This window comes from Canis lupus, chromosome 28, assembly GCF_003254725.2.
Source record: "Canis lupus dingo isolate Sandy chromosome 28, ASM325472v2, whole genome shotgun sequence".
NCBI lineage: Eukaryota > Metazoa > Chordata > Mammalia > Carnivora > Canidae > Canis > Canis lupus.
The window spans coordinates 27,168,963-27,196,868 of record NC_064270.1 but is presented as its reverse complement, the minus strand read 5'-3'; the positions used below and the strand labels follow the sequence as shown (position 1 = coordinate 27,196,868).

The 27,906-nt window shown below is 33.8% G+C and overlaps 1 protein-coding gene and 1 pseudogene across 3 annotated transcripts in view; both read right to left on the bottom strand.

The window, feature by feature from the left end:
• Positions 1-1,680: 1,680 nt before the first annotated feature.
• CCDC172 (coiled-coil domain containing 172) overlaps positions 1,681-27,906 on the bottom strand; it is a 58,586-nt gene continuing 32,360 nt past the window's right edge. For 2 of the 3 annotated variants that reach the window (XM_025467342.3, XM_049103371.1), the window contains exons 6-10: positions 25,475-25,576; positions 24,784-24,886; positions 4,189-4,276; positions 3,286-3,351; positions 1,681-2,788 (exon numbers count right to left, since the gene is read on the bottom strand). In XM_025467342.3, coding sequence (XP_025323127.1) covers positions 3,316-3,351; positions 4,189-4,276; positions 24,784-24,886; positions 25,475-25,576 — 329 coding nt within the window. In that variant the 3' untranslated portion in view covers positions 1,681-2,788; positions 3,286-3,315. Of the gene's footprint in view, positions 2,789-3,285; positions 3,352-4,188; positions 4,277-24,783; positions 24,914-25,474; positions 25,577-27,906 lie in introns of all 3 variants that reach the window. The other variant, XM_025467343.3, reaches the window with a different exon arrangement.
• On the bottom strand, positions 25,616-25,748 carry LOC112672650 (U2 spliceosomal RNA; annotated as a pseudogene).

Sequence of the window (27,906 nt, the reverse complement as noted above, 5' to 3'; positions counted from 1 at the left end):
CACCTTACCCTTGTGCACCCAGGATTAAAAATCATATCCTATTTATTTCTAATCATGTCACTGAACTGCTCCTATCTTCTGGACTGCAGATAAACGACTTATTCATAATAACGTGACACAGTTATGTATGATTTATTGGTATGAAATAGAAAGGGACTTTGTCCTCAGTGTAAGCTGCCCAGTGCAAGGGCCTGACCAGTGCATAGTATCGGCCCATCTGCAGCCAGCCAACTGAATTATCCTTCTCGTAAGAGGGTAGATTTTTCACAGCATAATTTCTACTCTAACATAAATTACCAATAGCAATTGCCTCTGCTTTAAGACACTTCTATATTCTAGTTCATATAATTCTATGACTTCAACCTTATCTTGGACTTTTAACAATCTCATCATGGTTTTTCGGGGTTCAAGGAGAAAAAAGACAGGTAGACAAAGTACTCCTCAGTTTTTGTTTCTTTTACAGGAGAAAACACTACTTTTGACAAGACAATGGGTAGCATAGAAATCTTCTTGATTGTATATACCTTATCTTGGACTTTTAACAATCTCATCATGGTTTTTCAGGGTTCAAGGAGAAAAAAGACAGGTAGACAAAATACTCCTCAGTTTTTGTTTCTTTTACAGGAGAAAACACTACTTTTGACAAGACAATGAGTAGCATAGAAATCTTTTTTTTTTTAATTTTTTTTTATTTATTTATGATAGTCACACAGAGAGACAGAGAGAGAGAGAGAGAGGCAGAGACACAGGCAGAGGGAGAAGCAGGCTCCATGCACCGGGAGCCCGACGTGGGATTCAATCCCGGGTCTCCAGGATCACGCCCTGGGCCAAAGGCAGGCACTAAACCGCTGCGCCACCCAGGGATCCCAGAAATCTTCTTGATTGTATATACCTAAAGCTTTTCCTTTTCTTTGATTTTTCCTTCCATTTCAATAATCAGGCCAGAGAAGGAAAAAAGGAATGTCTAGTCTAGTTGTCACGCTCCACATCCTATAATTTTGCTGCTGTTTTTTCCCTAGCCAAGTGGTGCCATTAATCAGCAGGAAAAATATGCAGCAAACTATCTATACATCCTCATATTATCCCCAACGGAGAGCTGAGAATTAGAAAGTTGCTTCTGAAAGAACTTCTGTCACACTAAAGACCTACAGTAGCATGCCTAGCACCTGCAGCATCACTATTACTCTGGGTTAGTTTGAGCCTTGCTATAACTAAGTAGAAGGAAAATTTAGTGAATTATTTGCTTACCGAATGAACATCCATTTAAAAACTGCCTTTCTGTATAGCCAAAGTCTTGCTTCCAGAATAATTATAGTCAGTCTGAGACACATTTTTTACCCAGAAATTTCAGTTATTTTTCCTACTTAAGAGGTTTATAAATACTGTCTTAAAAAAAAAAAAACTAAAAGTGGACCAAATCTACTGCTGATATATTACATTGACAGTGCAGTTTAGTTTAGTACACTGTGATTTCTATTGATTGTTATATTTCCTTTGTTCAGTGAACCTGTTCCTTTGATTACATTGATTCTAGTAGTCCCAGTTATTTTGACTTGTTATCACATGGGTAGTGATTTAAACGACTCTACTATGTAGTGTTAAATTAATCATACATTTGATTGTTTGAAAGTTAGTTTAAATCTTAGAATATGCATTTTGAAACAATGAAAATACCAAATCTTCCATTTTTTTCTCAAATTCAGTTTATTTGGATCCTGATTCCATTACTGAATATTTAATCCTGATATCCTGTATGATACACATATGAAAAGATAGTTGTATCAATAAAAGTTTATTCTGCATATGTGTCATTATGTGTTATGCAAATATGTGGCAGATCTTGTAATTCACATTAATGTTTAGCTACAAAACCAATATCGAACAAAAATTACTGGTAAGTGAAAAAGGCTTTATGTGTAAACTCAATCTGCATATTAATAATAATACAAATTTAATAAGTAGATAGTCATGAGACTTAGAATTTAGATAAATGGAATAAAATAAGAACTGAAGTCATGACTAATCCCAATAACCATTTCCTACTCTATATTTGCATATAAAATAGAATGTAATTCCCTGGTACCATTAATTTTTTTCTTCTTAAGCAAAAGTAATTTACTATCAAATATTTAAGAAATCAAAATAAGAAATTACTTCTGAAAATGCAAATTATTTAAACAGATGGCAATTGCTACACATCTCAAAGGAGAGTTTTAAGTTTACTAATTTTTTAAAAATAAGAGTGTAAAACAACATACAAAGAAAGCTATGCCAAAGTAAGCGTTGGTCTGGAACTAGACCACCTTACCATCAGTAGAGAGAAGACGTTTAGAACATTTCATAGTTGATGTTAAACTCATTCAACTATAACCACAAAAGAAAACACGATTCTAGCATTTGCACTCAGTACTTTGAAATATATCCCCAAACAGGTTTTGCTCCCCTCCCTAGTCCCAGCTCCCATAGTTTAAGGCCTTGTTGAACAGTTTCAATGCACTTTTTAAGAAACTAGTAAGACGTATATACACCTTTCTTCCTAGACAGGATGGTCAATCACAGAAAGCTATATAATGTTGCAAATTTGGTGGGAATACCAAGTTTGATTCAAACATGAGTTGTAGTTGCCATGCTTCAGCGAAAATGAATCCTGAGAGCCCTCAGGAGATTATGTACATCCCCAAAAAGATGACATATTTCATTCCACCAACATTGGCATCAGGAAGAAAACTGGCAGGCACATACGCTGGCCAAGGCTGCAGGCACCTCAGACTTAACTCCACAGACACACCTAGAGAAAAGGGGAGAAAACTGGCTTTTGCAGATGAAAGGCTTCTGAGTACTTCTGTCAACAGACATCTTATGGTGAGAGAAGGATTAAAATGAAAGTGAACATCTTTGTTGGTGGAAATGGCATCGACAAAATTGAGTCAATAATCTGATCATTTCTCCCTCCCAGTGTTTGATTGGACCCAAGGTAAACTGCAACAAAAAATGAACAACATCAGAAAGTACAGATCAGCTTAAGGGTCAGGGGAGATAAGTTGGAGAACACAGTATCTACCTGTGCTTTTTTCTGCTTTTAGAAATAAAATCAAATCCCCATAAGACGCTTTAAAGTTCCAGCAAGTAACAAGACAAAAAATTACATTTTTAAAGTGCTAATCTACCAATTCTAGATATCAACAACTTTGAACATTCTGGACCTCATGTTTTCCACAAAAATCGGTTGTAATGGGTATCGTTTGTCTATCACAAAGATTTGATTCTAAGATGTTTTGATCAAACCTTGGATAGCTTTGGTCAACTCTCCACAAGTTATTTGTTTTCCTGAAGATCTTTCTGTGCCAATGTCTGAAATGAAAAATATAATAATTATTTATGAGGAAAATGAAATTCTTAATGAAGGAGTTCCATAAGGTTCCTGTAAATTTAGCACAATAACTGGGCTTTTCTAAATTTTATTTTTGAAAATTTTAATAAAAAAATACAAATCCTGACATAAGCTATTGGAACATTTTAAACAAAAGATGTTTACAGAAAATAAATATGAAACAAAATGTAATGTACTAAATTAAAATTACATTTTAACATATTTTAAAGCTAGCTATATATGTCTTCCATTAAAATAGAGCATGGCAAATACTGCATTCATTTTATAAACAACCAAAGTAAGAGGTTAAAAGCAATTTAAAGTGCTCCCACACAATCTGAAAATAAGTTTCCAATAATTGAATCCAAAGTTCTTGAGATCATAAAAATCTGTAATAAGAAAGTTTTAGGATCAAATATAATAAAAGTATAATTTATGCCTATCAAAAACAAAAAAGCTTTTAAGCATTATGATAGTTAAACTCCTTCAGTGCATTAATCCTCTAATAACGGTTTCAGTCAAGGGAATGTTGTGAGGTCAGGTTTGAATTTTTTTTTAACTTAGTTTGAAATTGTACATATTCTCTTTGAATAGAATTTGCTTTATGTAGCACCTAACTCTCAAGGAACTCAAAACACTTCACAGATTTATATCTTGACCTTAGTTTTGTTCATTGTTGCTGTTTTATTTTTTGTATCTAGTGAGAATCCATGTGAAAGGCAAACCACTAGTTAGTTCAGTGATACGTATCTTAGCAAACTCATTCTTGCTAGTAGAGAAAATAATGCTGAGAAATTAAAGAATGAGTGGTGGCTTACCAACTCTAAAATTTCTATTTCTGTTTGGAGAGCTTCACAAGCACTTTGCATGTCATCTTCCTTATAAAGTTGTAATTCTTTTTTAAGTCTGTATTAAAGGAAAAATTCACCCTGTGAGTTCAGCAATAAACTTTCATAATAATTTTTTAAATTATATGGATAGTGGCAGATTAGCAGATTCTATCATCAGAATTTTAAATTAACATTAAAGAATCTGGAAAGAAATTTTAATTCTCTATAATTCTAAAAAGACTGTAAAAATTCTGAAGAAGTACAAAGCTCCCATAAAGAAAATAAGGCAGACTAAATAAATAATAGACAATTTTATGTTAATTAACAGAGCAACATGGTTTAGTGGGAAAAATATAGTACCGTCTGAAGAGTTCTGTTTTAGTCCTGGCTCCTAACAAGCTTAAAAACCTTGGCTAAATCATTTAGCCTCTCTGAACTTCACCTGAAAAATTTTAATTACAAGAAAAAATGACCTTTGAGATTTCTTCTTGAACTAAAATTAAACACCAACTTTACAGTACACATATGTAATTTTAATTTTAGAGTGAGAAAGCAATATCAATATTTCTTCCTTCCAGTTAAATCTTTAATCCTTTGAATATTCAGAAATTTAAATAAATTATGCCTATATTTAATGTAAATAATTGTGAAAAAAACAGTCTTCTATTTCTAGCATTATGACTAACATTCCTTCCAAAAAGAAAAGCAAAAAAACAAAAACAAAAAAAAAAAAAAAACAACAACAACAACAACAAAAAAAAAACAAAAAGAAAAGCATAAGCAAAAGCCATGAGCTGTGGTCGGAGAGGTAGAGAGCTAGGGCAGCAAGGAGATGAGGCTGCCTTAAAGGCTAATACCAAGAGCAACATTGATCTCACAAACCTGGGCCAGCTGGGCCAGCCACAAGGTGAAGAGAATAGATTGAACTGGACCTCTGCTGACTCCAACTCTTAAGGAAAGTCTGAAAGGGGTTCTAGGCCACTGGTGTTCCCAGTATACTAGTAGAAGCAAAAGAAAATCCTCTCCAAAAGAAAGGATTAACATATTCAGACCTACAGGCCTCCCAGATTAAGAAACCATGAGCTCACATCAGAGATCACCAAGCACCTAAGAAGGCAAGCCACAGTATAAAAAGTATAAGGAACTCTAAGAGTATAAGGAACACAGAAACCTCTACCAGATTATTCACAAAAGATATACACAACTAACAAAAATATGAAAAGGTGGTCAGCTTCATTAATTATCAAGTAAATACAAAAGAAAAACATAATGAAATGCTATTACACATCCAGAAGAATAGCTACAATGAAAAACAAGCACTTCCAAGTACTGACGAGGATGTGACTATATGCCCTAGAGGCTGCTCCTTCCCACTGGGTTGCAGAATGCAGATGAGAAGTGTGGCTAACTCCCAATGAACATGTATGTAGTGTGAGCAAGAAATAAACACTCATTGTAAATCACTGACATTTTAGGATTGTTTGCTTCTAAAGCATAATTTAGTCTAGGCCACAGAACAAAATACAAAAACTAATTAGAGAGTCACCAGGAACTGAGCATTGATGGCCACTAAACACACCAAAAACAAGTGGCAATAGCCTCCTGGTGGAAAAACACCACCATTTATGATATAGCTTTGCCAAAAAATTACAGCCTAAATTTGATCAAACTTCAATTACCAATTCATAAAAAATATATAAAAGTCAAACAAATATTTTTAACCATACAATAGGAATATAATCAACTACATCCAAATCATGGGAAACTCTACAGGATAAAATATATCATTTCCTCACCAAATAAATTACAAGTTAAAAAAAGAAAGAAGGAAGGGGGATTTTCAAGATTTAAAACATTTATCAGTTGATTGTCATGTGTAGACCTTATTTGGAACTTAATTCATGCAAACAAAAAAATGACACCTATAAATTGTAAATGTGAATATTGACTGGGTATTTGATGATATAAGTTAATTGCTCTTAATTATTTTATTTTATTTTTATTTTTTTCTTAATTATTTTATGTATAATAATAGATTCTAGGTATGTTTTTTAAAAGTTCTTATTTTTTAAGAGAAACAATAAGATAATGATATATATGATTAGCTTCAAGTAATACGGAGGAAAAACACATAGAGATATAGATGAAACATGATTGGCCATAAACTAATAACTGTTAAAGTTGAGTGATGAGTACATACAATTCATTATATTTTTCCTTTTTACCTATGTATGTGCTTTAAATCATCTATAATAATTCTTTTAAGAAATAGAGTTCAGCAAAGATAGTGGCCATAAAGTTAACATACAAAAACTTGTGGTATTTTCATGCTCAGCAATGAACAATTATAACATGTCATTTAAAATAAATATGTTATTTATGAGAGCATCTAAAACTACAAGGTACCTAAAATTAAAACTTACCAAAGATGTAGAATTAAAAAAACAGAAAATTATAAAGTTTTATTAAAAAGTATTTTAAAAGACAAACTGAGATATCCTAAGTTCATAGAGGGGAAGTCTCAGTTTCATGAAGATATAAAGTCTCTCAAAAGTAACTATAATACTAGTGCAATTGTAACCAAAATCACAACAGATTTTCATGAATATGGTAAGTTGACTCATAGATGTATATAAAAAGCGGGCAGCCCTGGTGGCTCAGTGGTTTAGTGCCGCCTTCACCCCAGGGCCTGATCCTGGAGACCCGGGATCAAGTCTCACATCAGGCTACCTGCATGGAGCCTGCTTCTACGTCTGTCTATGTCTCTGCCTCTCTCTCTCTCTCTCTCTCTCTCTCTCGTCTCTCGTGAATAAATAAAATCTTTAAAAAAAAAAGATGTATATAAAAAGCAAAAGGCCAAGTATAGACTCTTGATGAAGACAAAAAAAAAAAAAAAAGACAAAGGGGGGTGTCCAACCTTGTATCATGACTTATTACAAACTACCAGTAATTAAATAGTTAAAATGGAATAATATGCATTTAGTAGTAATTAAGGCAGTTCTGAGCAGAAATGAACAAATTGCCCAATAAAACAGAATAGATAATAACATATGAGTTATATCCATAGCATATTATTATTTTTATTTTTAATAAAAGATGTGACATTTAGATTACTAGAGGCAGAAGAAACCATTCAATAAATGTTGCTGGGACAATTGGTTATCCATGTGCAAAAAAATGAAAATGGATGTTGTTGTACATATAAACGAAATCAATGCCACATAGACTAAAGACAAATGTAAAAAGCAAACTTTACAAATTATTAGAGAATATATAGGACATTATCCTTCTGATCTTAGGTAGGTAAAGAGTTCTTGGAAAAGACACAAAAATGCGAATCATAATAAGAAATTATTGGTAATTTCAACCATAGTAAAAGGAAGAACTCTACTAAAACAGTATAAAGAGTATAAGGAACTCTAAAAAAAGAAAACAAAAACAAAAAGCTTCATAAACTGGGAGAAGATGTCTTTAACGTGTAACAAACAAAATCCAAAATTATTAAAAAACTAGAAATACAAAACTTCTAGAAATCAATAAAAGACAAATACCCAATCTCATTGCAAAATAATTATGAGGCATTTTACAAAAAAGGAAACACATGGCCTATTAACAGATGGAAAGAGGCTCAATCACATGGGTAGCCAGGGCAATACAGATGAAGATCACAAAATGCCATCATATATATCCCTGAGACTGGCAAGAGTTTTAGTAAGTCTAAAAATAGAGTACTGAAGAGGATGGAGTTCAATGGAAATTTTATAATGTACTAATATAAATATAAACTGGCTTAATCATTTTGGAAAAGAATTTATTACCTTGTAAAGTTCAACCATCATATACCTTATACACAGTAATTCTATCAGGCATATAACCTAAACTCTTACACATGTAGCTCAGGATAATCACAAAAGCACTGTTTGCTAAAACAAAAACTAGAAATAACCCAAATGTACATTAAAAGGGGAAAAAATTGTGATATATTCACACTCAACAACATGGATGAAAACAAAACAAAACAAAACAAAAAAACAACATGGATGAGTTTAGAAACAATCCCAAACAGTATCATACCATTTTTACACAACTCAGGAGTAAAAGAAAATAACCAATATGCAGACAGATCATATACATAAATATATGGCATAAATTTAAATAAATCACAATGTAATAAAGAAAATTATATATAGGAAAATGGACTAAATGCCATATCACAAATGCACACACAAGAAAATGAAACACAACATAGGACAGGAATTACATGAGGAAGGAAGGGTATGGAATAAAAGAGTAGCCCATGTGCAAGTTACTGGTTATAATCTAGTTTAGTTCACAGGTGCTCATTATATTATTATACTTTACAACTTACACATAGGGAAGACAGACATAAATTGTAGGGATGGAAGGGAAACAATACCCTATATATGTGAACTTCACTGTGTTCTGAACTCTTATGAATTTAAAAGTAAATAGGAATTCTGAAGGAATGCTCAAGTATGAAAGATAGAACAAGTTATTAATTTTGAGCATTAGATGTTTACACAAGCATAAAAAGCTTTGTAATGGATATTTTTAAAGAGTAAGTGGAAAGTTAAACGGAGAATTACAATGTACTGTGGAGAGCTACACAATATACTTCAGGCTTCATTTGAATATATTTATCTTTCAAATAAAATGGTAGTGATCTTTCTTCCTACCATATTTTCCATACTCTCTCCTCCCCTTCTCAGTTTAAATGAACTGAAGTTTCCCTAAGATTTTTCATGTCCATCAGAACTGGGCAGTTTACTACTTTTCCTTTTCAGTTAGCTATCCGCGCCGCGAGAATGAGAGACTACTGAAATTAAGGAGGGCATTTAGACGGAATTATAGGAAGTATTTCACTATTCAGCATATAATCAAGCTGTAGAATTTAGATCTGCACTTAACGAAAAAATTGCTGTTGCTAGCTTTAAAAGAGGCTAGATAATAATGGTATGAATATTAATACATTTGCAACTAGCCAAAGCTATATAATGGTAAGCAGATCTCATGCTTCAGTGCATAGACTGATTGCCTACAGGAGTCAAGAAGGACTTCCTTCACCTACTGCACAATAACTCAGGGCAGTTTGCATTGGTTATTGTCACCCTTCTCTGAATCATCAAATAATTACGAGGATGGGCCAATACTGCTAGTTAGTTTTGCAAAACTTATGTTCCATGTATTTTTATGATTTCCTGCACATTCTTTTCAGTTACTTCTAAGTGTTACAGAAAAGCCTTTACTAAAATAATACTCTTTTTAGCTATAGAACTGTATACAAGAACTATTTAAGTAGAAAGAAGGAAAAATTTCACCCAAAGGCCTACTAGACAGACTCAAATGATATTAAAATTTAGGAATATTCTACTAAAACAACTTACTAAAAGAATATTCTTTTTAGCTATAGAACTGTACACAAGTACTATACCAGTGGAAAGAAGGAAAAATTTCACCCAAAGTCCTAGTACACAAACTCAAATGATACTGAAATTTAGGTATATTTCACTGTGGTCTTTGTTTCCATATGATGGTGATTATACAACTTTACTTTCCAGTTTTTTTCTTTTGCTTAACATTATCACTTATATTTTTCCCAATTAATTACATGCCAATTAATACCATATAAGATAAATACATAGTAGTCCAAGTGGTTACACCAGAGTTAACTTAATCATTCATTTATGGTATAGCAATTAAGTTGTTCCTGTATTTTTCTACCACAAACAATACTTCTATGAATATCTTTGTACATAAAATTTCTTCTGTACTTAGAATTATTTTCCTTAGGATAGAGCTCATAAGTGTAAATTTTAGGTTAAATGGTATAAAAATTAAGATGCTTACACTGAATTATGTACATTCCAAATATATACAATGTATACTGCCTCAGCAATATATGAATTAACTCTGTACCACACCCTTGCCAATTTTGGTACTTAAGAATGTCATTAAGAATTTAAGAATGTCTTTCAAAAAATATTTTTAAAGATTTTATTTACTCATTCATGAGAGAGAGAGCAGGGACATAAGCAGAAGGAGAAGCAGCCTCCCTGTGGGGAGCGCGATGAGGGACTCCATCCCAGGAGACTCCATGCCAGGACCCTGGATCATGACCTAAGTCAAAGGTAGACGCTCAACCACTAAGCCATCCAGGTGCCCCTGTCTTTCAAAATTTGATAGAAAAATTATAGTCAGTGGTTTTAATTTGCATTTAATTGATAAACAGTATAACTGATTTACCATTTGACTTATTCATCCTCCTATCCCTACTAACTTGCATAGTGTGAGATACAAAGTATGCATTCAATGCATGTTGGTTGGATAAATACATGAAATGAGAACTATTGATTTTGTATTTCCTGACTGATTTTTTTTATCAGTTGATTATTTGGTAAGCTGTTATCCTTTGTCATAACTACAATAAATTTCTATATTAATAACTACTATAAATTTCTCCCAGTTTATCATTCCATGATGCTGAACTTTTTTTGACAAGTGGAATTTTAAATTTTTTTATAATAAATTTATTTTTTATTGGTGTTCAATTTGCCAACATACAGAATAACACCCAGTCCTCATCCCGTCAAATGCCCCCCTCAGTGCCTGTCACCCATTCACCCCCACCCCACGCCCTCCTCCCCTTCCACCACCCCTAGTTCGTTTCCCAGAGTTAGGAGTCTCTATGTTCTGTCTCCCTTTCTGATATTTCTCACACACTTCTTCTCCCTTCCCTTATATTCCCTTTCACTATTATTTATATTCCCCAAATGAATGAGACCATATAATGTTTGTCCTCCGATTGACTTACTTCACTCAGCATAATACCCTCCAGTTCCATCCACATTGAAGCAAATGGTGGGTATTTGAAATTTCTAATGGCTGAGGAATATTCCATTGTATACATACATCTTTATCCACTCATCTTTCAATGGACACCGAGGCTCCTTCCACAGTTTGGCTATTGTGGACATTGCTGCTAGAAACATCGGGGTGCAGGTGTCCCGGCGTTTCATTGCATCTGTATCTTTGGGGTAAATCCCCAACAGTGCAATTGCTGGGTCGTAGGGCAGGTCTATTTTTCACTCTTTGAAGAACCTCCACACAGTTTTCCAGAGTGGCTGCACCAGTTCACATTCCCACCAACAGTGTAAGAGGGTTCCCTTTTCTCCACATCCTCTCCAACATTTGCGGTTTCCTGCCTTGTTAATTTTCCCCATTCTCACTGGTGTGAGGTGGTATCTCATTGTGGTTTTTTTTTTGTTTTGTTTTGTTTTTTGTTTTTTTGTTTTTTTGTTTTTTTTTTTTTCATTGTGGTTTTGATTTGTATTTCCCTGATGGCAAGTGATGCAGAGCATTTTCTCATGTGCATGTTGGCCATGTCTATGTCTTCCTCTGTGAGATTTCTGTTATGTCTTTTGCCCATTTCATGATTGGATTTTTCGTTTCTTTGGTGTTGAGTTTAATAAGTTCTTTATAGATCTTGGAAACTAGCTCTTTATCTGATACGTCATTTGCAAATATCTTCTCCCATTCTGTAGGTTGTCTTTTAGTTTTGGTGACTGTATCCTTTGCTGTGCAAAAGCTTCTTATCTTGATGAAGTCCCAATAGTTCATTTTTGCTTTTGTTTCTTTTGCCTTCGTGGATGTATCTTGCAAGAAGTTACTGTGGAATTTTAAATCTTATATGTTAAGTGTATTAATTTTATCCTTTTTGGTTTTCTTAATCACACCAGAGGTTTGCTAAGTAGTTCTTTCTACTTTTCACCAGTGTTTTCAAGGCTTGACTTTTATATTCTTCTCTATATTATTTTATATTAAAATTATTTTAGTGCCATTTAAACACAAATACTCTCTTTGAAGACATAAAGGTCACTCTCTTTCATATACAATTTACTTTTGAAAGTAAGTTTAAAAGTTGAATGTGTGAAAGCAGAATTCAGTGTTCTAATTATGTCTTCCTTCAGTCCAGGCCACCAGCAGACAGGTCATAACCTTCACAGGTACATCAGGCTGAATCAGAGAGATCTGCTTAGAAGGAGGTAAAAGAGGGATGGGTCCTGCCAGCATCTCTTTTATTTCAAATCCTGGGTGAGCTGAATTAGGCACCTTCTTTAACAATGTATTTCCTATCATCTCCCTACCCCCATACCAAAAGGGGTTGTTTGTAAAGGTAAATAGATGAAAATGGAAAAAAAAATCTGTTTTCTATAAAAGACATGAGTGATTTTTGAAAATGATTACTTTAATATTATACATGGCCTGTACAATAAAATTATTTTGAAGTTTAGGAACATCTACAAATAGTCACATTTACATCAGAATATAATGTTTAAAATAATCAATTGATTCTGTCATCAAAATTTCCCTTGTATTTACTTAGAAGCTTTAATAACTATAGTATGTGCCAAAAATTCACAAAACAGGAGATCTCTATTAGCTTGAAGGCTACAAAATCAATGCTATAAAGACACTTCTGTTAGTGAATAAATGATGAAGTTTTACTAGAAAAGATACAGAGTCAACAGAAATATTCAACAAAACACAGAGCTAAGAATAATGCTGGAATTAAATGGGGATTTCCATATTTTATAAATGTTAAAAAGAGAGAGAGATGGCCTGGATTGGCTACAGGTATATAATTATTTGGCTAGTATTTTCCAGAAACTTTAATGCTGAGGTCTTGTTACACTTACCCATTTTGAGTTCATTCTTGTTGATATACAGAGTATGGCAAAATACCTGTGCATTATTTCCTCAGGTAGCCTGGATAACAATTCCTGTTGCTCTACTAAATAATAATTATTCCAAATAATGTTATAAAAACACTGCCACAACTATTTAAGGATACATGTATAAAAATGTTTTCAATTATGAAAGTTTAGAAACTCTTATACATCTATCAGCGGGAGAAAGGCTATATCAATATGGGATTTCCATATTATTGGCATTAAAAGAGGATGAAGTTGATCAGCACAAACATGAGAAATGTCTATAATATTTTTCTAGGTAATAAAGTAAATTACAGACCAGTAAGTGTGATCCCATTTTATGCTAAACACATACACAGTGGCATGTTTGTATGTACACACACACAAACACTGAAGAGATGCATGTTAAACACTGAAAAGATACATGTTAAACTTTTAACAATGGTTACACAGGGGGTTTCTGGAGTAAGGTGTTAAGAGAGAAGACTTTGATGTTTTATATTTTCATATAGTGTTTGAATTTTGGATTCTGTCAGCATAGCCTAGTTTCATAATTTAAAAACACCTATAAACATTTGGTAAAATAAAAATTATAAATGTGTGTATATATATATATATATATATATATATATATATATACATATATATGTGTGTGTGTGTATCTTTTAGAGAGGTTGGGAGTGTTTCAATACCATCATGTATTTATGCTTTCTTATAAATTGAAGGACCATCAATGTGACCTCTACAACCAACTTAACTGGATGACTTTCTCACTGAAAAGGCAACAGCACTGATTTACTACTTCATATTAATGCATTTAGAGTCTCTCAGTAGGAGGTGTGTATTAACTTTTGTGCAGTTTCCATTGCAAATATCTCTTCACAAAACCACACTATCTTCAAAAGTTCAGATGGAAAATCCCATGTTATTGACTTTGCAGCTTCATTTCTGAAATAAACTTCCTATTGTATTAAACAGGCACAAATACTGGTTATAAAAAAATGTAAAAGCATTCTACAAAGAAGTTTCATGGGTAAGGAAAATGCCTGAAATGTTTCAAGTTGTCTGGTATGTCACTATTTGGAGCCAATAAAAAGTCATGATTAAGAACTGTATTTTGGTGACCCTGGTGTTGGGCAATAATAAAAATAATAATAATAGGTGTTGGGAGTTTGAAAGGGTCCAATATATAACACTCTGCCTGAATTCTGCCCAACTGAGAAATAAGGAAAGCAGAAGATATCACATGTACTAGGAATATAAGAGATAGTGGAGAATGTGGCAAGCAAAGGGCTTACTAGTATTGAACCCCAGGATTAGCCTAACCTAAGATACACCATTACCAGCACAGTTGGATGCCACAGGCTTTCTCTTATGGGTTCCTACCACTGTAAAAGTTAAGGGATAGAGGAGTAGGGAGGAACATACACTCTCTGAGGCAGGCCAGGTTCCAAGGAAATAGGGCAAGGAAAGGGGCTGTGCTTGTCTACCCTTCTAAATTTACCAGTCAGATTGAATCACTTCTCCCCCCCTTCCAAAAAGAAAGGAGGGTGTTAGGGAGAGTTGGGAGGGTTAAACGTATAAAGCTTTTTCCACATGGAAAAAAAAATCCGGAGTGGAAAAAGAATTCCATGGGGCTATCCCAGTGATGAAAATATGCTACATTTTTGCAAATAACATTGAAAATATGTGAAGGATTTGTATCTTCTTTGTAGTGAAAATTAAATTATATGGAGACTCAATCTCCAGACCAAATATTTATTTGGTGTGCCCTTGACTGTGCTAGATGTGAGATTGATAGAAAAATGAACAAGAAGTAGAGGGAATTCCCAGTTGAGTGATGCATGTAACTATCATAGAATATGATTACAGAACTATAAACATATGCTCTATGAATACAGAGAAAGGAACGATACAGGAAGCCTTCCATAATTTATTACATTAATTTATTCATTTATTTATTTAACACCTACTATATGCCAAGCTCTGTACCAATGTCTTAGAACATGAGTATACAATGGTAAACTGAGTAGACAAGATCTCTTTTCTTGTTGAGCACATGACAGAGACAGACACTAACAAAATAAATCATGTAAGTATGTGATTACAAAATAGAATCTGTGTTATAAAGGAAAAATATGTAGGATGTTATTTTAAAAAATAATACAATTTAGATCACAGAGTAAGAGAGAGCTTCTTGAGGAAACATTTCAACCAAGATCTAAAAGATAGTATATGTTCCACCTAGGTAGGAGATAGGAAGGCAGAGGGGCTAACAGATCATTCGAAGAGAAAGAAACAGAGAGACAGAGGTCCTTAAATGTAAAAATCTTGAAGTTCTTGAGGGAGCAGAATGAAGAGGGGGTCACAGCTGAAAATAACATCAGGGAAGTGGTCAGAAGCCATATCGTGACAGGGCCATTCTAAGGACGTTAGGTTTTATTATGTTCGTTAGGAAGCCAGTGAACGACTTCAGTGACATGATTCAATTTACAATGGATTGACTGATCCAAGAGTACATGAACAGGGAGAAGAAGAGAGATTGTTACTGTGAGAGAGGTGGTAGCTAGAATTAGGATGTTAGCAATGGGAAGAGAGAATTGGAAGGATTCAAGAAATATTTTCCAGGCAAAAGCAACAAAACTTGGTAATGGATTAGGGTAGGGTGAGAATGACAATATTTGTAAATACATCAAAAATGCCCACTACATTTTAGATTTGACCCATAAAAACCCATAAAAAAATGACATGTGAGTTGAGCTTTAAGACTAAGTTTTATTTTAGTTCATGGAGAAGAAAATGGAGTGAAGTCCTGTGGCATATTCAGAATTTCATAAATAGTATTCTGATGCACTAGTAGTATAGGATATATGAAAAAAATGCAGGAAGATAATGGAAAGACACAGATTATGAAGATCTCTTGGAATTTTCCCATCCAAGTACTAACCAGGCCCAACCCTTCTTAAGTTCTGAGATCAGACAATATTGGGCATGTTCAGGGTGGTTTGGCATAGAAAAGACCTTTGAACTTCTGATAAAATTTTTATTTTTACTTTTTTGTTTATTTAATCAGGGCAACATCACTTCAGATCTATGTTTATATTAATCTGTTGGGAATTCAGGATTGGAGCTTCTGAAAGAGGGATTTGGGACAAACATTTGAAAATTGTCTATATGTGATAACTAAAACCATTAAGCATATGAGGTAGCCCATAAAAAAGTACAAAGAAAGAAGATAATCAACCTTTAGGGAGACCTTGCATTTAAAAGACAGGGGTCAGGAGTCCAAGATGGTAGAGGAGTAGAAGACCTTAGTTTTGTCTGGTCCCAGGAATTCAGCTAGATAGCAACAAATCATTCTGAACACCTGTGAACTCAACTGGAGTTCTAAGAAAAGAATTGCTGCAACTCTACAAATAGAAAAGTTACTACTTTCTGCAAGTCTTTTTAAATTTTCATTTATAAGATATAACTGTAAAGTTATATTCTATCCTTTCATTGCATTTAATTTTATTTTTGTGTGTGTGTATATATATATATATATATATATATATTATATATATATAATAAAAGCTTTTCTTTCTTTACAATTTTGGGATTCAGTTTCTTCTAACAAACAGATCAAAATAAACCCAGAATCTAGTGTATTGTTCTGTTCTGTTCACCTGTCTGCTTATATTCCTTCTTTTTTTTTTGTCTTTGATTTTAATTTTTACAGCTACATTCTATCCTTTCATTGTATTTATTTATTTTTAATTTGTTTTTATTAAAGTTCTATTTGCCAACATATAGTATAACACCCAGTGCTCATCCTATCAAGTGCCCTCCTCAGTGCCTGACTCCCAGTTACCCCAACCCTCTGCCTACCTCTCCTTCCACAACCCTTTGTTCATTTCCCAGAGTTAGGAATCTCTCATGGTTTGTCTCCCTCTCTAATTTTCATTGTATTAAATTTTATTTTTGTACATATATAAGTTTTTCTTTCTTTACAATTTTGTGATCTAGTTTTCTAGCAAACAGACCAAATACACACAGGATCCAGTGTATTGCTCTGTTCACCTGTCTTATTATATACTCTCTTTTATTTTTAAAAAATTTCATTTAAAATTATGTATTTATTTTTTGCTTCAGGTTGCTTCTGATTTGTTTAGTGTATATTTCTCTGGGTCATTGTTGCCATTTTAGTCTTTTGTCCTCTCGTTCATCTATTCTTCTCTGGATAGAATGAAAGATGGAAAAACTTGCCTCAAAAAAAGAGAACAACAGGCAGTACTGACTGCTAGGGACCTAATCAGTATAGCTACAAGTAAGATGTCAGAACTAGAGTTCAGAAAAAATGATTATAAACATAATACCTGAGCTTGAAAAAAAGTATAGAAGACACCAGGGAATCCCTTTCTGGAGAAATAAAAGAACTAAAATCTAATCAAATTGAAATTGTAAAAAGGCTATTAATGAGATGCAATAGGAAACAGAGGCTCTAACTGCTAGGATAAATGAGGCAGAAGAGAGAATTAGTGATATAGAAGGCAAAATTATGGAGAATAAAAAGCTGAGAAAAAGATAAACAACTACTGAGTCATGAGGGGTGAAATTCGAGAGATAAGTGATACCATAAAGCAAAACAATATTTGAATGATTGGGATCCCAGAAGAGGAAAGAGAGAGGGGGGCAGATGGTATATTGGAACAAATTATAGCAGAGAACTTCCCTAACTTAAGAAAGGAAACAGGCATTCAAGTTCAGGAGGTACAGAGAACTCCCCTCAAAAATCAATAAAAATAGGTCAACACCTCAACATATAATAGTGAAATGTGCAAATTTCAGAGACAAAGAGAAAAAATTCTGAAATTAGTTCTGATAAGAAGTCTGTAATCTACAAGGGTAGAAACATTAGACTGGCAGCAGACCTACCACAGAGACCTGGAAGGTCAGAAAGGACTGGCATGATATAGTCAGGGTGCTAAATGAGAAAAATATGCATCCAAGAGTATTTTATCCATCAAGGCTGTCATTCAAAATAGAAGGAGAGATAAAAACTTCCAGGACAAACAGAAACTAAAAGAATTTGTGATCACTAAACCAGTCCTTCAAGAAATGCTAAAGGGGAACCTTTACATGAAGAGAGATTCCCAAAGTAACATAAACCAGAAAGGAACAGAGAAAATATACAGGAACAGTGACTTTATGGATAATACAATGGCCCTAAATTCATATCTTTCAATAGTTACTCTGAGTGTAAATGGGCTAAAACCCTAATCAAAAGATAAAGGGTATTAGGATAAAAAAGAAAGTCCCATTGATACGCTGTCTGCAAGAGACTCATTTTAGACCCAAAGACACCTCAAGATTGAAAGTGAAGGGGTGGAAAACCATTTATCATGCTAATAGACATCAAAAGAAAGCTGAGTTAGCAATCCTTATGTTAGGCAAATTAGATTTCAAACCAAAGACTATAAGAGATGAGAAAGGACACTAAATTATAATTAAAGGGTTATATCATAATCCAACAAGAAAATCTAACAACTGTAAATATTTATGCCCCTGACATGGGAACAGCCAATTATAAAAACCAATTAATAAAAAAATTAAAGAAATACATTTATAATAATACAATAATAGGAGCAGACTTTAACACCACACTCACTGCAATAGACATATCATCTAAGCAGATCAATAAGGAAACAAGGGCCTTTCATGACACACTGGACCAGATGGATTTCATAGATATATTCAGAGCATTTCATCCTAAAGCAACAGAATATACATTCTTCTCAAGTGCACATGGTATTCTCCAGAATAGATCACACACTGGGTCACAAATCAGGTCTCAACTGGTACCAAAAACTGGGATCATTCCTGCACATTTTCAAATGATAATGCTTTGAAACCTGAACTCAATCATAAGAGGAAATTTGGAAAGAAGTCAAATACATGGATATTAAAGAGTATCCTACTAAAGAATGAATGGATCAACCAGGAAATTAAAGAAAAATTAAAGTAATTCATGGAAACAAATGAAAATAAAACAGCGTTTTAAAACCTTTGGGATACAGTAAAGGTGGTCCTAAGAGGGAAGAATATAGCAATACAAGCCTTTCTCAAGAAACAAGAAAGATCTCAAATACACAAGCTAATGTTACACCTAAAGGAGCTGGAGAAAGAACAGCAAATAAAGCCTAAATCCAGCAAGAGAAGAGAATTAATAAAGATTAGAGCAGAAATCAATGAAATAGAAACCAAAAGAACAGTAGAACAGATCAACCAAACTAGGAGCTATTTCTTTGGAAGAATTAATAAGATCAATAAAGCCCTGGCCAGACTTATCAAAAAGAAAAGAGAAAGGAACCAGATAAACAAAATCATGAATGAAAGAGAAGAGATCACAATCAACATGGAGGAAATAAGAACAATTATAAGAACATATTATGAGTAACTATATGCTAACAAAGTAGGTAATCTGGAAAAAAATGGATGCATTCCTCGAGACTTATAAACCACCAAAACTGAAAGAGGAAGAAACAGAAAACCTGAACAGACTGATAACCAGCAAGGAAATTGAAGCAGTAATCAAAAATCTCCCAACAAACAAAATTCCAGGGCCAGATGGCTTCCCAGGGGAATTCTACCAAACATTTAAGAAGAACTAATACCTATTCTTCTGAAGTTGTTTCAAAAAATAGAAATGAAAGGATAATTTCCAAACTTGTTCTGTGAGTCCAGCATTACGTTGATCCCAAAACTAGACAAAGTCCCCACCAAAAAGGAGAATTACAATCAATAACCTTGAGGAACATGGATGCCAAAATTCTCACAGATACTAGCCAATAGGATCCAACAGTACTTTAAAAGGATTATTAGCCATGACCAAGTAGGATTTATTCCTGGGCTGCAAGGGTGGCTCAACATTTGCAAATCAATCAATCAATCAATGTGATATACTACATTAATAAAAGAAAGGAAAAGAACCATATGATCCTCTCAACAGATGCAGAAAAAGCATTTGACAAAGTACAGCATCCTTTCTTGATTAGAACTCTTCACAGTGTAGGGACAGAGGGAACATACTTCAATATCATAAAAGCCATATATGAAAAGCCCACAGAGAATATCATTCTTAATGGGGAAAAACTGACAGCTTTTCCTTTAAGGTCAGGAACATAGCAGGGATGTTCAGTATCACCATTGTTGTTCAACATAGTAGTAGAAGTCTTAGCCTCAGCAATCAGACAACAAAATGAAATAAAAGGCATTCAAATCAGCAAAGAAGAAGTCAAACTCTCACTCTACACAGTTGACATGATACTCTATGTGGAAAATCCAAAAGACCCCACTCCAAAATTGTTAGAACTCATATAGGAATTCAGCAAACTGGCAGGATATAAAATCAATGCACAGAAATCAGTTGTATTTCTATACACTAATAATGAGACAGAAGAAAGAGAAATTAAGGAGTCGATCCCATTATAATTGTACCAAAACCCATAAGATACCTAGAAATAAACCTAATCAAAGAGGCAAAGGATCTGTACTCAGAAAACCATAGAACACTCATGAAAGAAATTGAGGAAGACACAAAGAAATGGAAAAATGTTCCATGCTCAAGGATTGGAAAAACAAATATTGTTAAAATGTCTATAGTCCCTAGAGCAATCTATACAGTCAATGCAATCCCTATCAAAATACCAACAACTTTTTTTTCACAGAGCTGGAATAATCCTAACATTTCTATGGAAACAGAAAAAGACCTCAAGTAGACAAAAGAATGCTAAAAAAGAAAATCAAAGCTGGTGGCATCACAATTCTGGACTTCAAGCTCTATTACAAAGCTGTAATCTTTAAGACAGTATGGTACTGGCACCAAAACAGATACATGTATCAATGGAACAGAACAGAGTACCCAGAAATGGACCCTCAACTCTATGGTCAGCTAATCTTTGAAAAGTAGGAAAGAATATTGAGTGGAAAAAAAGACAGTCTCTTCCACAAATGGTGTGGGGAAAATTGGACAGCCACATGCAGAAGAATGAAACTGGATCATTTTCTTATACCATATTTGGGTCATCTTAATACATGCTAAGGCAATTAACTTGTTTAGAATATTGCTATGACTAAAACTTAAATTGAAGTTTGGGTTAATTCATAAGAGGCTCCCAGAAGGTTGTATAACTATGACTGATCTATTTCTTTCATATAGTTCAGGGAGGATAGAAATAATAAACCTCAGGTTCTTGAAAGGCAGGTAATAGACCCAAAATATATGAAAGACCTAAATGTGAGAAAGGAATCCTTCAAAATCCTAGAGGAGAACACAGGCAGCAACCAATTTATCAAAATCAACACTCAAAGAACAAAAGTCCAATTAAGAAATGGACAGATGACATGAACAGCCAAAGAAGCCATACAAATGGCCAACAGACACATGAAAAAATGTTCAATATCACTCGGCATCAGGGAAATACAAATCAAAACCATAAAGAGATGCCATCTTACACCAGTCAGAATGGCTAAAATTAACAAGTCAGGAAATAACATATTGGTAAGGATGCAGAAAAGGGGGAGTCTTCTTACACTGTTGGTGGAGATGCAAGCTGATGCAGGCACTATGGAAAACAGGATAGAGTTTCCTTAAAAAGTTGAGAATAGAGTTACCCTACAACCCAGCAATTGCACTATTAAGGATTTACCCCAAAGATACAATGCAGTGATCCGAAGGGACACCTGCACCCCAATATTCATAGCAGCAATGTCCACAATAGTCAAACTATGGAAAGAGTCACAATGTCAACCGACAGTGAATGGATAAAGAAAATGTGGTATATATAATGGAATACTACTTAGCCATCAAAAAAGGAAATCTTGCCATTCGCAATGATGTGGATGGAACTAGAAGGTATTATGCTAAGTGAAACAAGTCAGAGAAAGACAATTACCATACGATCTCACTCATATGTGGAATTTAAGAAACAAATGAGGATCATAGGGGAGGAGAGGAAAATATAAAACAAGATGAAATCAGAGAAGGAAACAACCATAAGAGACTATGAACTCTAGGAAACAAACTGAGGGGTTCTGGAGGGGAAGGGGGTTGAAGGATATGATAACTGGGTATCTGGGTGATGGACATTAAGGAAGGCACTTAATATAATTAGCACTGCGCATTATGTAAGACTGATGAATCATTGAACTCTACCTCTGAAATTAATAATACATTATATGTTAATTAATTAAATTTAAATTTTAAAAAAGGTGGAAGAAAAAATGAGAAAGAAGTCTGAAAGTCATGAAATGCTCATGGATAATATGAAATAAAAATGCAATCATAAATAATTATATAATTTAATTATATCTAATTATATAGCATTTACTATGTTCCAAGCACTGTTCTAAGGGCTTTATATATATTAAGTCGTTTAATTTTTACTATACTCTTGTGAGGTAGGTACTATTGTGAACCTCCATTGACAGATGTACAGACTGAGGCATAGACAAGTTAAATTGCTTGTCCAAGGTTACTAACTACTAAATTAGCAGAGCAGGGTTTCAAGGGGTTTATAATCTTAACTTCTATGCTTACTGCCTCTCAAGAACCTGATGTTTATTATTTCTCTCCTCCCTGAACTATATGAAAAAAACGAGATAGTTATACAACTTTCTGGGAGCTTCTAATGAATTAATTCAATCTTTGACTTAAGTGTTAATCATAGCAATATTCTACAAGTTAGCTGCGTTAACATATGTTAAGTATGATCCCATACTTTTTGAAATAGAATCTTTTAAATAAATAAACATCTTGGTATTTATAAATAGGAAAAGATTACCTAAAGCAGAGACTATTAAACCACTGTGAATGTAAGTACTGGTTCTCTACATTAATGGATGGCATCAAGATAGAGTCCAACAAATAATCTGAACATGACAGATTAACTTAAAAAAAAAAGACCATAATCATTATGAAAGAATTCCAATAATATAGACAGAATAAAATATGCATAGAATTTTCTAATTACTAAAAGTAGGAACAATAAGCTCAGTGAAATAAACTAATATTAATTTTTTGTAATTGCTTTCTTACTGGTTAAAGTTTAATAAAAGTAGACGTACAATTATAATAACCTTAAAATAAAACTGGTTCTCAACTGGGGACAATTTTGCGCACCCCTCTCTTCCCAGGGGACATTTGGCAAAGTCTGGAGACATTTTTGGTTGTCAAAGCTAGGGGTGGTAGGTGCTACTGGCATCTAGTAGGTAGAGGCCAGAAATGATGCTAAACGTCTTAAATTGCATAGGACTGCCCTCTTGCAACCAAGAATAACCTGTACCAAACTGTCAAAGTGCCAAGTTTGAGAACTCTGCTATAAAATGGCATATATACCAATAGCAGTTAAACCTGAAAATTTAAGAAAAAGGCAACAGATTTCAGTATACATTTGAACACACAGAAAAGAACATTTCAAAACTTAAGGATAAAACCAATTTAATTTTGGCCTTCATGATGTTGAATAAATGTCACATTGTTTCTTGCCATCATTAGTTTCTTGTTATTGCACTAATTATAAGGCTTATGGCCCTATTTCCAAAAATCTTTATACTTTGACGTGGTTCTTTATACTTGAAATAACGTCTATGGAACATATCAGTTAGCAAACTAATTTACACATACCAAATAATTTAACGTGGGAACTGGCAAAATACTGGCATTTTATTTGGCATCTGCTAAAATGCAAAAAATGGACAATGTATCTAAACTACTGTTTCTTTCTATTCAAATTTCCTCTGTCACCATCTGTGAAGGAAAAAAACACTCTATAACAGACTTTGTGTGTTTAATTTTAACCCAGGGCAAATTTTTATGACTGTGTGATAAACCCACAAAACTGGAGTTCACATCGGAGGCCCTTACACTACTAACCATAATGATACCAGTGGGCATTATCATTTTTAAAAGTGTAAAAAAAGTCAATGAGCAGATTGTCATTACAGAAACTCATTCTGCATCACACATATCACCCAAGAGATTGATATTTCATGCTTATAAAACTTAACATAAAATTAAATTGCAAATATTTTCTCACAATCTACTAAAATTATGGCCTAAGGCAATATACTGCTAATATGAAGCATTTGTTCAGCTCTAGTGGACATATTTCTATATGATTTATGTAAGAGAAGGCTTCATTTGCTTCTCATAGATTCAGTAATGAGGCTTCTTTCCTTATATTTAGCCTAGAAAGTGTATGAACTTCTTAGAAATTAAGCCAGCAAATATAGCATTGAATTATTAATAAATAATAGTAAAATTAACAAACTGAAGGTTTTCTCCTTGTGTGTATGACTATGCTGTTTCAAACATCAGCCATTCTTTCATTATCCAAATACATAAAGAGCAGGTCAATATTCTATATAGAAAATACATTTCATTCTTTCAGCACAAAAAGTAATAGATTTCAAGTAAAATAGTAGATTGTGATTCTTTTTCCCTGAAATCTAGAAAGATAAAAAAGAATTTCAATCATTAAAAAAAAAGTTAGGAATAACAGAAAGGAGAGTTGTGAAACCAATACTCTGTCTCAATCTATTGAGATGTGAGGAACACCGAGTCCATGAGGTAAAACAAAAGATAAAATTGATTTCAGTATTATCAACCCCATGCATTGTGAAACTTACACGTAGCACTTTCTAGGTAGTGAAGCATTTTCTCATTAGCATATTTTGTAATGCACATAGAAGGAATTAATGTCTTTAACTGGAACTTAAAAAAATCACTACACATTTAGCTTTATGCTGAAATCTGTTTGACAACTTGAAAAATTACCAGATTTTATACCAAAATATAGTAGGAAATACTTACCTTAAGCATTCTGCATCACTTTGAGGCTTTTCATTGATTTTTACTTTTTCTGCCTCTAGGTATTTGGTAGTACAAATGGCTTCATTCTTTTTATCTTCAAAAACTAAACAATTAAGAAAGTGCTTACAATCTTTAAAAAAATAAACATAAGAGTTAATTAACTTTACTCATTCATAAGAACAATACTCTAATTTTTGATGCTTCATGTAAAATGCCTGCACTCATGATTTTTATTTTTCTACTTTAATATAGCAATTAAAGGCACAAAAAAGATTTTGACAAAATTTATGACATTAAAAATACCAGATCTAATTCTGTTCATTTTAGTGTTTTATCTATTTCTGGTTCTTTTTAAGATTTTATTTATTCACTTGACAGAAAGATAGTAGGGAGCATGAGCACATGCACCCACAGGAAGGGGGAGCAGCTGGCAGAGGGAAAGGGAGAAGCAGACACCTCACTGAGCAAGGAGCCTGATGCCTACTCCATACCAGAATCCTGGTATTCTGACCTGAGCTGAAGGCAGATGCTTAACCAACTGAGCCACCCAGGTGCCCTCCCATTCCTGTTTTACACCAATAATAACACTATATCCCAATAGGTTAGTACAGTTTGAAATAATAATATGATCCTGTTATGTGTATATAATTATATTCATCAGCAAAGTAAACTAAGCTCATAAAGATAATACCTTTAAGTTTTCTCTGCACAGTAAGTAATTCTTGTTCTAATTCACTCTTTTGTTTTTGAAGTTCACTTAACTGGCCACTATCATGTTCCATTGACTTCATTTCTAGAAACAAATAGACAAAAAACCCCACATTTTAACCATTTAGGCTTTGCTTTAAATATGTCAGCAATTATTAACTTGTGTCTGTAATCAAAATTTAAGCAGCACATGGTCAATTTTAAACTGACAAGAACAGATACTATACTTGATCTTAACCAAAAGGCCAAGAAGCAATTCATATGGTCAATTTTAAGCTCCAACAGGCTTCCCTTGGCCATCTAGAAACTGTCTCTAATGAACGGACCAGGATTCATTAAACAACAATGGGGTACAAAAGAATGAGTTAATTGATGGTTAGACTACCAAGAGAGAATTCAAAATAATGTAACATCACCAAGTAAAACAAGCTTCCCAATGAGATAATAAGAAAACTATCATTCATAAGTAAAGCATATTTAAAATATTTCATAGTACTCAACATATGGCTACAATTCTTCCATAACACTGCTAATATTGCTGTTTCTACCTAGAATATCTTTCCTCTCTTTATCCGCACAACAAACTCTAATTCGTCCTTTAAAGGTCATCTACTAATTTTTCAAAGGTAAACAGTAAATTAGAACACAAAATTTATAATACACGACATTAAATAACTAGCTAACTTCCTTAAATTTACAAAGAGCTCATATAAATCAGTAAGAACAAAAATGTAGAAAGATGAACAAAGAATATGAATAGATTAGTCACAGGAAAATAAAAAGAAATTTAAGTGATCAATAAATTCAGAGAAGTAAATTCAACATCATGCAATATCAAAGAAATGTAAATTATATCAACATAACAATAATGTTTTTGCTTGTCAGATGGGCCAAGGTTAAAGTCAGTGATAATGCCCAGATTGTTAGTAGTTTAGGATATTAATTTAGGAAAGCAAGTTCTCTCCTATAGGTTGGTAGGTAAATTGACTAACTCAGTGCTTTAAGGAGTATAATTTGGCATTAATTCTCTCGATATTTTTGTCAACCTAGCAGTTTCATTAGATTTTACCACAGAAATATAGTCACTAAAGTATAGGGAGATATATATTCGGATAATTAGAGGCCCCTATTGATGGTCATGTAGGTTGTTTCTGATTTTTATTTTGTATTGTTTTCTTCTGAAATCACCACCCGTCCCTCCACCTGTGAACCATTTCCTATCTTCTCTGGGAACTTTACTTCTCTCTGGAATTTTCAACTCTACTTCTCCATGGGCTCCGACCCATCAGTATTTAATATGTTCAAAAATCTCCCATCTAAGAAACAGAAATGCAAAAAGGACAACACATTCCCCACTAAAAGTCTTCCCCTGACCTCATATTCCCTTGGGTTACTGGACTTTCCCATCCAGAGAAACTTTGTTTCAAGGGCTTCTGGGCACTAATGATCACCATTTCCTCTGATCCCGCTGCTCAACCCATTACAACATGGCCTCTGTCTTCCTCTCTTCTTGTCCCCATCTGTTCCTTCCCCTAAAGATCACCAGAGACCTCTCATGGCTGTGTCTTAGTATTTATGGTTGACAGTTTGACAACATTTAACTTGCGCTGATCACTCCCTCAAACACGGTGGTGGTCTCCAAGGTGATCTCCATTTCACACAGGTGATCTCCTGCCTACCTTTTACATTCTTCCCTGGCCCTTTTCTTCTTCTTCCTTTGAAAATCCTGGTGTTCCTCAGGATTCTATTATTTTCTTTCAATACATTTTTCCTGGGTGACTCCCAAATTTAACAGTCTCAGCCTAAATCTCCCTCAGCGCTCTTGACTTACTGATATTTACACTCAGATTTGTCATGTGGCTAATTCCTACCACCCTTAAGGTCTCAGTCTGAAGGTCACTTGCTTGGGGAGATCTTCCCTAACTCCTAGTCCAGGTTAAGTTCTCTTATTATATGTTCTCACCTCATTTTACATGTCTCCTTTTGAAGCGGTCATTGATTCATAACTCTCTCTCTCTCTCTCATACTATTGGAGACAGAGCATTAAACTAAACAAAGTCCTGCCATTACAGAGTTTAAAGTTTCATATGTAAATGTTATGATATACGTAGAGATGGGCTTTGTGAAAGTACAAAGACCAACAGTACCAGGACCATGGAAGTAAATCTATTAAAATAAATGCATATTTCTGGAAGAAAGGATACAAAAAGAGGCCTACAACAGTACTTTCTGGTATCAAGGACTTTTTTCCTTATCACTTTTTTAGAGGAATCATTTACGTAAAGTACATCCACATCCATATAATTCTTTGAATTTTGGCTGTCATATACTCATGAAACCACCACCACAATCAAGAAACCATATATTTCTACCAATCCTGAAAAGTTCCTCTACTTTTTTTGCAATTTATTCATT